Source organism: Topomyia yanbarensis, chromosome 3, assembly GCF_030247195.1.
Source record: "Topomyia yanbarensis strain Yona2022 chromosome 3, ASM3024719v1, whole genome shotgun sequence".
NCBI classification, from domain to species: domain Eukaryota; kingdom Metazoa; phylum Arthropoda; class Insecta; order Diptera; family Culicidae; genus Topomyia; species Topomyia yanbarensis.
Genome location: NC_080672.1, coordinates 280680954 through 280693092, shown reverse-complemented (window position 1 = coordinate 280693092; position 12139 = coordinate 280680954). Strand labels below are relative to the sequence as shown.

Genomic DNA, 12139 nt, shown 5'->3' with positions numbered 1-12139 from the left:
TAATTCATTGGAGTCAAAACTGTTCATAATAGTGATTTCACATATTCTACAATGTTTGTGTGTGTAAAAAGCGCCATCTAGAAAATTTAACTTTGGATCCGAATGAGATAGCGCTTAGCAGTCTTAGACAAAGTTGTAGAGGAGCGTATTTTTATAAATTTTGCAAAAGACACGTTGTCTCTGTCACTCACCGTAATTGAGTTATGAGATGTTTTCTATGAAGAACTCCTTCCATTCTTGTTTTTGCTTATAACTTTTTTGTTTATGATTTTTCGCGTTAACAATGTTCGAAGTTATTTTTTATCATTGTAAAACACGCAACTTTTTCGAAAACACGAAATAGCTGTGAATGCTGTGTAAAGACTTATGGATGATTTTGATTTTATGTTAGCCTGTTTTCGACCCCTGTGTAAATTTACTATCGGCAAAAACTGTAATTATACTATCAATTATGCTAATAGGACTAGGTTTCACCCACAAAACGAAGTTAAAACCGTTTGTCCATAATCACCCGTTCAGAAGTTATACCTTGTTGAAATCTTTAAGTCTGGCCGTTTTGAAGTCGCGCGTATGGCTCACTCAACGTGTAGGCGCTGGTGTTCAAAGAAGCTTTCGCTTGATTTTCTGAGTGAAGCGCACCAAGAAACAAATATTCATCAGTTTTTTGTTTGACAAAGTATTCGGTCGCTTTTTGTCTTTCTCATATAAAGAAAGGCTATGCAATCACTGAAAATATCGACTTTTCAACCGAGGCCCAGTTCGTCGGATCGGCAAATGTCTGTGTGTGTATGTATGTGTGTATGTGTGTGTCATTTAAACTCACACAATTTTCTCAGAGATGGCAGAACCGATGTTCACATACTTAGTTTCATCTGAAAGGTATAACGCTCCCATAAGCTGCTATTGAAATTTAGTTGATCCGAATTCCGGATCCGGATTTGCAGGTTCGAAGAGTGCGGTCACACAGCAAATTCCCATAAAAACTGGTACAACCATGATGTCCAAATGACGTAAAACATATTAAAATGGGTTCAACATTACTCTAGTTTGCGGGTCTGGATCACTAATGATAAATCAAAGCAGCTTTGACCCCATTGGCCACCTATGACGGTTCATGGTGCCTCCGGGGAACTCACCAAGTTCCTAAGCTAATATCACACCTAATACCCAGCGAATTTTCCAACGATTTTTACAAACTTGATTTCAAATGAAAGATACAGTAATGCCATTGACTACTGCTAAATTTCATTCGGTTTTGACTCTTGGTTCCGGAGATACAGGTTGTTTAGTAAGGTTACACTGGAATTTTCCATATAAATCGGTACAATCGTAACACCGCAGAGGCTAAAAACTATTGAAATGGCCACCAAATTACTTCGATTCACACGTCCAGATCACTGATTGCCAATCAAACATTCTTTGGATATATTTTCTACTATCGGCGATTCCGGAAGTCCCGGATTCCGGGCATATTCCACAATTTAAGTCACATCGGTTCTTCGGTGATGACTGAATCGATGTTTTCAAACCAAGTCTCAAATGAAAGGCAACATTTGCGGTTGAGTATTGTGTCGCCACTCAGCACCCTTCTCCCCACCATTGCCATCACACCTCGCTCCTTCATCACTCCTCTCCCTTTGGACCACTCTCACATCCGCATTTCCTTCATCCACCCCGTATACCGAAATAAGATGAAGGACCACCCGTTCCACTTCCAAACCCATTACACCAACATTTCAAATATTGAATCACATGAAGATAACATTGAACTCATGTTGATTAAGTTAATTAAATATTAGCCCGAGGCTAGTTGGTGGTTGGGGTAAATTGGCGGAATCCCTTTGTCTTCGTTTCTATTAGACATATAGCGCTGCCTCTGATTGTGTAGCTCAAGTTATCTGAAACCCCTTATCCAATGTGTTTTTTTGTTTTGTAAAAGTTGTAGACGATATTGTGTTTTCGAGCATACCAAGTAAATGTTTCAAATTTTAAACACTTTGTGTTATTTAGGGTGATTTTAAATCTATTTCCCAATAGATTTTTTTTCGATAGTGTGTAAAAAGAGCTTTCAGTATCCGTATAGATATTAAATCTATCCATGACTTAAAAATTATTTTTTAAATAGTTTTTTGTAAAATATGCGGTTGAAGTAAGTTGGCGGTGACGCACGCGGGGCAAGTTGGCGCTACTGTTTACAGTACAAATGTAGTCATCAAATACTTTTATTTTTGGAATTCACTCCAAAGTAAAACTTTGTGTATCTCGTCAATGCAGGGGATATTTACTTCGACCAATCGCCTGAAGAATTTCGAGAATAAGCTTTTGAATATGGAATATGCGTCAAAGTAAAATGCCGGGGTATTGAGACTGAAATATATTGGCAATTGTCGGTTAATATACAATTTTATTGAAAAGACATTCAGCATGAACCTTTGATATAATTGAATCTCCATTTTCTGGCGTATTCATACATACCGCCAATTTACCCCGAGGTCGGGGTAAATTGGCGGGTTTTTCGCGTCATACATTTTTGTCTATAAAAACAAAGACAGTGCAACAAACACTGTGATAAAATTCAGGGATGTTGGCTACAGCCGCATGTTCTATTTTGCAAGATCTATCTACATCAAAGCGGTTAAAAATGGAATCTGAACACACCGCATACTAGCCCAAGTCTCCCCCATACTTTTTTGTTTAAAGTGAGTCTGCGTCTACTTTCGTGGTAGTCGTGGGATACGTGCTGAGTGAAATAAGAATGTAATAGACGTTCTATTGAACAAAACCAGCTAATGATTCATAGTTTGGATAAATGAGAAAGGAGCAATTGCACCACTAGGTGAATTAAAACAGGCTTTTCAATTCAATATTACCGTGGCAGGATTTTTTTTTTTGCAAAATTTTAGAACTCGAATAATGATTTCTTGTATATAGTTGTCAAGTCATGTATAATAAAATTGTAATTTATACATTTGAAAGTTTTTAATAAATATAAGCAACTAAAAAATTCTCGTGCTCATGATTGAGAAAGGCACAATTGCACCGCTAGGTGGATTACAACAGGTTATTCTAAAGAAGTTTGAATTTTATTAGCGAATCAAAGTACTTACTTATAAATATTTAAAATTCTTTTGCGCTGATGGGATAATCTAACTAATACGTGTCTGACTTTCCGTGTCAAGATACCAACCGTATCATTTTTTATACGTATGTTCCTATGCAAACTTTAGATAGCATGTCAATGAAGTGAGAAACAGGTCACGTGAAGGCGTTTTTCATTCAATCCTTCGAATAATGTTTTTATTTCAATCTGTTAGCTGAAGCTGGGTCCTGTGCAAAAACAACCAAAGGATTGAAATCTGAATCCGTTCTCAACCTACTAACCGAGAGACAGAACAAAATTCGCTACAAGGCAAAAGGCTTACACAAACAACCGAGTGGGAGAAGGGAGTCCTTTAGTAGATCATTTTCTCTATGTTTGTTTATACCGAATGAAACTGGACCACTGGGATTGATATTGTGGGAGGCGGTGAATATGTACTGGTAAATTCAATTAGGCAAGGTAAAGTTTTCTGTTATCAGAACACATATTTTGAAGTTTCGTGGTTACCTACGTTCCTCTATGCGTTTTTAAAGCTTGGATTGGGGCCAAAATTGGTTTGCCTACTAAGTTGAACTGAGCATATTTCTCAGTTGAAATGTTAGGTGGATAAATAATTTCAATATTGGAATTGAGATGATAATTTTGGGTTAACGATCAAAATTGACGTAAAGTTTTAGCTACTATGTATTAGCGTTTGTTAACATTGCATAATTTGCCATCTCGGTATAATCCAACATATTCTACACTAATCAAAACGAATTTGACTTTTTTTCGAATGTGGATTCCACATTCAAAAAGAATTATCCGAGAAGGAGTATCAACTTTCGTTTGCCGACGCCAGACTATGCAGCAAGTCAATATTTATTCTAAGTTGATTGATATAGACCTAAAGCTTGACCCGACACTCTGAAGCGGCATGGTCAGTCGAATAAACGAAACTAACTTTTCGGTTGAACTGAAACGGCAAGTTAAGTGATAAGTGATACATTCGATCTCGGATTTTTGTAGAATGTTGATTCAGTGCTATGTAGCTTTAGGATGGAAAGAAAGATTAGTTTGTATAGCTGTACGCATTTGCCCCCTTTTTGCCTATTTTTAATTTACTGCAGCCACATCTGGACAACTTTAGCGTGTGGTGTGATGTAAAAGTCTGAGCCGCACCGAAATAGTGATGATGGAATAATTCGAAATGTCAAGAAAGGTTCTACAATGATGCTTTAAAGGAAAATGAAAACTATTTTGATTACATTCTATCAAGTTTGCTTTTTCAAGAGGGGTTTTCGATTCTTGGTTACTTTCAAGCAACGCGCTTAATATGTTGTTGGTCTAGCATCGCTTAACTTTTCGAATATATGTAGACACAACACATTTTCCCAAGTTTAATGGTTTTAAACCATATGCTTTAATTTATTATATATATCTTCGGCTGACTGCCGTTCAGACGTTAAAAAAAAACCTTAGTGCTATACATTGATTACACCTAGCTTAAAACTCTTTTTAGACACATTAAAATCAAAAACACCAATTGTTTCGTTAAACTTCACACAACACATGTCGATTGCGTTACTTTGTCCATATACAGTTCTATGCCGAGGGATCCAAAGAAGAGGCGGGTTCCGGAATCAGCGCTGCGGAGCATAAAAGTTTACTTTCTGGAGTAGATCAGGGCAATCGATGTTTCCAGTGATAACATCAAATACTAAAAGCCTCTGTAGTAAAACCCGTCGCTGTTCAAGAGTCTGCATGTTCAACAGCTTGCATCGATCGGAGTATGGAGACAAACGTATTGGGTCGCGCCATTGCACATTTCTAAGAGCAAATCGTATAAAACGTTTTTGCACTCGCTCGATTCGACCACGTTGAGTTGCGTTGTGTGGTGCCCAAACTTGGACAGCATATTCCAGGGTACTGCGCATCAGAGAGCAGTACAGTGTTTTGAGTACGCACGGATCACTGAAATCTGAAGCGTTTCTTCGCAAGAAACCTAGAGTTGCAAAAGCTTTGGCAGCTATTGTGGAAATATGGTCGCTGAATTTCAGTTTGCATCAAATAAAACGCCTAGGTCTTTAATTAACAAAACCCTGTCTAGGCTACAGCCATCTACTTTATAGTCGAAACAAGAAATTAAGCGGTATCGACTAAAGCTAATCACTTTGCTCTTGTTTATGTTCAAATCCATTCCGTTGAGTTTACACCAATCTTGAACTAAGTCGATGTCAACTTGAAGAACTACATAGTCTAGAGATTTTATTTTTCGGAAAATCTTCAGGTCGTCGGCATATAACAGCTTTTCAGACTGGATTCGCTCGCAGAGGTCGTTTATGAATAAGATGAAAATAAGAGGCCCAAGATGACTGCCTTGCGGGACCCCAGACGGTAATTCGAAAGCAGTCGAGGTAAGGTTTGCAAATTTCACATAAGCTGATCTATTGTACAAGTAGGACTTCAGCCAATTAGTTAGCCAGAAGGGAAACCAGCTTATCGATGGCAATATTATGCGGAACTTTTTGAAAAGTCAAAATATACCGCGTCGACTTGGTGTCGTTCTTCCACAGCAGGGTACAAGACACTGGTATAAACCAATAGGTTTGAAAGAGTCGAGATTTCTTGACAAAGCCATGCTGGAAATCAGAGATGACAGGTTTAGCGGCAGCTTACATTTTTGCCTTTCTCATATAAAGAAAGGCTATGCAATCACTGTAAAAATCGACTTTCTAACCGAGGCCCGGAGGGCCGAGTGTCATACACCAATCGATTCAGTTCGTGTATGTATGTATGTATGTATGTATGTATGTGTGTGTATGTGCGGATTTGTTAACAAAATGTCCACATCGGTTTCTCGGAGATGGCTGAACCGATTTTTACAAGCTAAGATTCAAATGAAAGGTATAATATTCCCATAGGTTGCTACTGAATTTCATTTTCAACCGATATCTTGTTCCGGATTACGAGTTGAAGAGTATGGTTACAAAACAAAATTTGTTGATTTGTCCACATCGGTTTCTCGGAATTTTCTGAACCGATTTTGACAAACTCGGAATTTTCTGAGCTGCTGTTGAATTTTGTGTGGATCCGATTTCTGGTTCCTGAATTACAGGGTGATACGTACGATCACGCAGCAAATCCCGATTCTAATGAATTCTGCGATGAATGTAAAAAGGTGATTTTTTCCAAAATGTAAACACAACTGTTGAATTTGTAGATCTAGGTCACCAACAGTCATTCAAAGTCTCTTTGGCCACACTGGCCACCATCGACGGATATATTGGTTTCTCGAAAATGGCTAGACCGATTTGATCAACTTAGTCTCAAATGAAAGGTGTTGCGTCCCCGGAAACTGATATTAAATTCCATCTTCATCCGACTTCTGGCTCCGGAGTTACGGGTTGTGGAGTGCGATCACATAGAAAACTCCGATTCAAACCGATACCGCGATGAATGCAAAAAGGTGCTCTTATATATACTTACCAAGTGTTATAAGAATGAAAAACATTTCCATAATGTTATATTGTACGAACCAGCTATTAAATCATAGTTTGTAGAAATGTGAAAGGCACAATTGCACCTCTAGGTGGATTAAAACAGGTTTTTTATTTTGATTATAGAGGTTTTAACCTTAGGGTCATTTGCATCTTTCGGGTTAGAGAAATCTCTTTTGGAAAAATCTCAAACCATATGTATGAGGTTGGGAATCGAACCCAGGTGAGCTGCGTACAAGGCAATCAATTTACCAACTACGTTATACCCGTCCCCGACTACTAACGTTTTATCATTCAAATCTCTATATCTCAATGCTTGATATAGGAAAAATCTTTTCTAGAAGATGGTTCTCAGATTTATGCAAGCATGTTTTTGATTCGATTGTTGAGGCAAATATTTTTAGGTTTCTTCCTGTGCTCCTTGATACAGAAAATCGTGTACCTAAATTGTTAAATACGATTGAAATACAATCCCTCGCGAGGCAGTAGCTGATGAATTTCGAGCTGTAGTTAAATATTGTATTACATTGTCTGTCCAATTGTAACATTGCACCCGAATTTCCAGAACCGATTCGATGATTAATTGGATTTCCAACGTTTCTACCTTTTCCAGCTGGAAGCTGAATCCCGCATGGATTACAACGTGTCCTCGAAGCTGACCGAACTGCAACGAACGACGAAGCTGGTGCAACAGTTGGAAAACGTCGAGAACGAATACGAGACCATAATCAATAAGCTACCCCGAGATTGCACCAAAATCCAACAGATGAAAACGCAGGGAGAAGTAAGCCAGAGCGGCGAAGGGAATCTTTATCTGATTGCCCCGGCCGGCCAGCATCATCCTCTGATGACACAGTGTTTCAACGAGTGGACCACAATCCAACGACGCCAGGACGGTTCGGTGGACTTCAATCGTTCTTGGGAGGACTATGCCAATGGCTTCGGATCGCCGGCCGGGGAGTTTTGGATCGGTAACCAAGCGTTGCACCATCTTACCAACGACAATTGCTCGATGCTTCGTATTGTGATGCAGGATATCTACGATAATACCTGGTTTGCAGATTACGATGCATTCAGAATTGGCTCACGGGAAGATGGGTTCCGCCTGGAGCTGGCCGGATACGACGGTAATGCTTCGGATGCCTTCGAGTACCAGAATCATATGCAATTTTCTGCCATCGATGTCGATCGGGATATTTCCAACACACATTGTGCTGGCAATTACGAAGGGGGCTGGTGGTTTTCCCACTGTCAGCACGCCAATTTGAATGGTCGGTACAATCTGGGCCTGACATGGTTCGATGCATCCCGGAACGAGTGGATTGCGGTCAAGTCCAGCCATATGATGATTGCCCGGCGAGCACGATGTACCCTTGCCGGGGATCGTGAAAGAGGGGATCAGGGCTTGCAAAGTCCGGTAATTGCGGAATCATTTTCTTCCGCATCGACGGTGGCGATCTCGAAGTATGAAACCACCTTGCTGACCACATTATCGTCCCGGCGGTCAACCGATTCCGGAGTCTAGAAGTTTGAAGAAAAGCAAAATGTAAAATAGCTGTAGGATGTGCTCTGATTCTCTTTGGTTTGTAAATTACTTACTAGGAGGGACCGGCGGAAATGGTTTTATTTTGCAACATGTGTATGTGTGTTTGTAAGTACGCCTGTACAGCAGTAGGGGATAGCATCATATCAGTTCGAGGTGTAGCAGCTCATCTGAGATTTGTTAAAAACAGAAGCCGACCTTGATCCCAGTGAACAAATCGGTTCCAGTTATCACCATACTATTTTGTATATTCAGTGTACTTAGCCAGAGATTTCAACTAGCATAAAGAACTATATAAACTTCTGTCGGTCTAGTGACCAATTAATATCGTGGATCTGAGCAGGTATTTTAAATTGCCATCAAAAAGGTTATTAGTTTTTCCCGATGAAGGGTAATTTCTTCCATTCGACCACCCAACCTACCAAGCAGCAATCCAACTGAGCATACTGAGCTCGTTGGAAACCCCACTCAACGGCAAGAAAAGGAAATTTATTCTGGCTGATTACTTTTTTATGGCTATTTTATCCGTGTTTTCCGAAATTCTGCGGTGGAAAATTTTACGATAATGCTACAGTGTGTTCGTTCTCCTGCTTCTTTTTTCCAATTAGATTGTATGTTCATCGGTATAATTTTAGACGGCCGATGTGTGGGTGAAATTCGGAATGCGGATGTTTTTCGGTTAAGACATGCACGTAACTGATAAAGTTTTATTGTTTTAAGTTGGTCGAAATTGTAACATTTTATTTAACAGACTTTATTTATTCTCTATTTATTCGAAATTTACTTTTACAAAAATTCCAATAGAAAATAATCTTCTTTAGTGTCAGGTTTCCATTATCTAAATGATACATTAATCAACAGGAATGCTAGTGTTCTAAGATTAACTCTACTACAGTCAGTCGCTGTAGAGTCAATATTTTTCTTGCTTTAGTACTACTTTGGACAGGAAAAGGCGGACTTTCTAGTTTGTTCTATTATCTTAATATTAAAAAATACGTTCTGATGGCTTAATGGCTGAATCTCTTGAACAAACATTCAGCAATTTGCAAAAACGATGAAGGAGTCGGTTCAACTTTTACGCTATCTTCTCCTTTAATATTGAAAAGTATAATTTACAAACAAATTCATCAAAGTTTAGATTTTCCTTTTCGAATGAGATTGTAAATTAGTAAATAATGAAAGAATGTGAACTTTTTTCTAGTCGTTCAATTCTGCTCCTATGTTGTTTGCATTTATTTAATGAAGTGGAACCGGTAATGCTTCGGGGAATTTCTTATATTTCAAATATTTAAATGATACAAGTAAGTAACACTTTCTTGAATGTTTTGCAATTGTGTGCAATGGAAAATTGCATAGCGCTTGCTTTTTTCACCCAGAAACGAGCCTAAACCTTTAGGTCAGATTGACATTTCCCTTCTGGGATGATGACAGGTTCCCTAAAAAATTATCTTCTATGACAAAATAAGTCGTTCGTTCAATTTTCTTGAGAGCATTTTCTTGTTAGATTGAAAACCATACGCTAAAAGTTGTGTCGATAAGTTAAAATGCAGTCGAATTTCGCTGTTGACAAAAATATCTTTTAGTGGAAAAACTGGAAAAACATTGCAAACAATACCAAAGATATTAAAACGCATCATAAACACTGAAATTGGTTCATAACCGTAAATTGTTTGCTTCAAATTCGCGAAAATAGAAAATAATTCTTAATTTCCTGTATAACATGGCAAGCACAATGATAATAAGAGTATATAAAAGACAACCAATGTTTTGTGACAAAGCAAAGGCGAAAGAAAATCCATATAAATCGAACTGAAGGACTGATAAGTATTTATGCATAATTCCAATTTATTTCCATTTTAAAAAGGTAGTAAATTCCTCACATATCAGATAAGCGGAATGAAATGAAATTTTAAACAGAAGCTTGTAAATATAAGAGATGGAGCTAAAAATAATAAAACTCATTCATTACAGGATTCGAACAAATCTAATCTTAATTTAGGCTAAGGTACTTAAGGTCTCATTGGTTTTAGCACGAGTAGTTTTTTTTTTCATTCTAAAATGGAAATTAAAATCCTGTAAGAATAGGAAGAGAATATGATTTTTATTAGTGGTAACAGTAAGAGATATTATGCTTGACATTTTACTGCAAGAAAAAAATGTATGAAATTAGATAGGCGTTTAGAGCAAGTTGCGAACACCCGAGTCATGATTTTGTAAATAATTTTAGGTACTGCTGCCGTATGGCACATGATACAAGTCACTTTTAGGTTATAGTTGATAATTTAAAGTAATTAAAGAGACGAGAATTTATTCATGCAAATGGAAAGAGATATTTAAACTGGATTACGAATCAAGTGAAACACTTCTATAAGTTTTAATGAATGATAAAAATGTAACAATAAACTATATTTGAATTTTCTACAAAACTGTCTATTTTCCTGGAACGAAAAAAGAAATTCCAGCGACTTGTCATTTGAAGAAGTTTATTAAAGAATTAATGCTGACGTTGCTAAGAATGTCTCCCAATTTTTTATAGAAATCCTAACAGTAGAAGCAAAGTTATAATGTTGTATGTAATCTTGTTCCCTTAAGGGGGCGCAGCGTGAAACTTTAAACACAATTATTTTGAAATCATGTTTTACATTTCTTAGAAAAGAAATGTATAGAATTCGCTCAAATTTCCAAGATTTTTTTCGAAGCCCGGAGGGTCGAGTCTTATATACCAATCGACTCAGCTCGACGATTTGGGACAATGTCTGTGAGTGTCTGTGTGTGTCTGTGTGTGTATGTAACAGACAAACTCTCATTTGTTTTTCTCAGGAATGGATGAACTGATCTTATCCAAACCAATTTTAAATGAAAGGCCTATCAGCCAGACAGAACGCTATTAAATGGTTTTTGATTCTGATGTTTAGTTTGCAAGATATGAATGTTTGAAGGTGCAAAAATCGCGTTTTTTGCAGTTGTTTAACGAAACAATTTATATATCTTTAGAAAGCTTAAACCATTCGAACGAACTATAGATTGTTGAAATCGGACTAATATCAAAAGAGATATTTAACATTAAATGCGGACGAAAGATTTTTGTCATTTCCCGTACCCAGAAATAAGACCAAAAACATTCAATGTATTATTAGCGCCAAAACGGATAATTTTAGGTCAATAGTATCTTCTGAGAATTTAAAGCATACAATATGCCCTTTCTTTTGGTGTTGTGATTTTACTGATTAATCCCCCTAAAAGTGAGATATTTTCATAAATTTTCTTGGAAGTGATTGTATTGAAATGATGTCTTCAGCCAATTAGTAGCTCTTCCTTTTGCAAATAACTTTACTGAAGACATTAAATATCTATTTTGAATACTTTAAAAGTTATGGCTTGTTGTTTGTGGATTACCCTTTGTCGCCTATTTATTGTTCAATATAGTAATAATCCATTGAAATAAACCAAACATTATTTCGATAAAACGAATTTTGTATTTCATTTTTCTATTTACAACCGCTAGAAATAATCACCGAATTTCCAAGTTGTCTGGAAGGAACTTGATAACTTATCAGTGTAAAGATGTTCATTTGTGTGAACCTACTGACTTATAACCATCGGATCGATCTGAAACATATCTCGGAAAATGAAAAGCGAAATGAATAACTCCAAGCAGTGGTGTAGCCAAGAGGATACTTTGGGGTTTAACCACACCCCCCTCCCCTCACCAAAAAAAATTGGACTGAAGTTTTTTTATTGATGCTGACTGATTCAATTCAATATTACAATGATAATTATCTGAATGTACTGATAACCTATTGTTTGAAACATCATGATGACCTTTGAAAAATTGTGGGAATGCGATCCTGATCTGCAAACTGATCTATTGGTCTCACAGTTGTCTAATAACATCCATATAGAATTTCATTCCAGAGTTCTGAAATCAATCATAATTAGAATCATAATTTCTTATCATACTGATTTCAGTTTTGAAGGGGTGTACTGTTATATGGATTAGCGAAACTGGAATTGCTT

General features: G+C 37.2%; 1 protein-coding gene across 1 annotated transcript in view; it reads left to right on the top strand.

Annotated features, from left to right (window-relative positions):
• The window catches only part of LOC131688559 (protein scabrous-like), a 113272-nt gene extending 102752 nt beyond the window's left edge, over positions 1 to 10520 (top strand). The window contains exon 4 of the mRNA XM_058972887.1: positions 7193 to 10520. Within this exon, the coding sequence (XP_058828870.1) occupies positions 7193 to 8104 (912 nt within the window). The 3' untranslated portion in view covers positions 8105 to 10520. The remainder of the gene's footprint in view (positions 1 to 7192) is intronic.
• The last annotated feature ends 1619 nt before the right edge of the window (positions 10521 to 12139 follow it).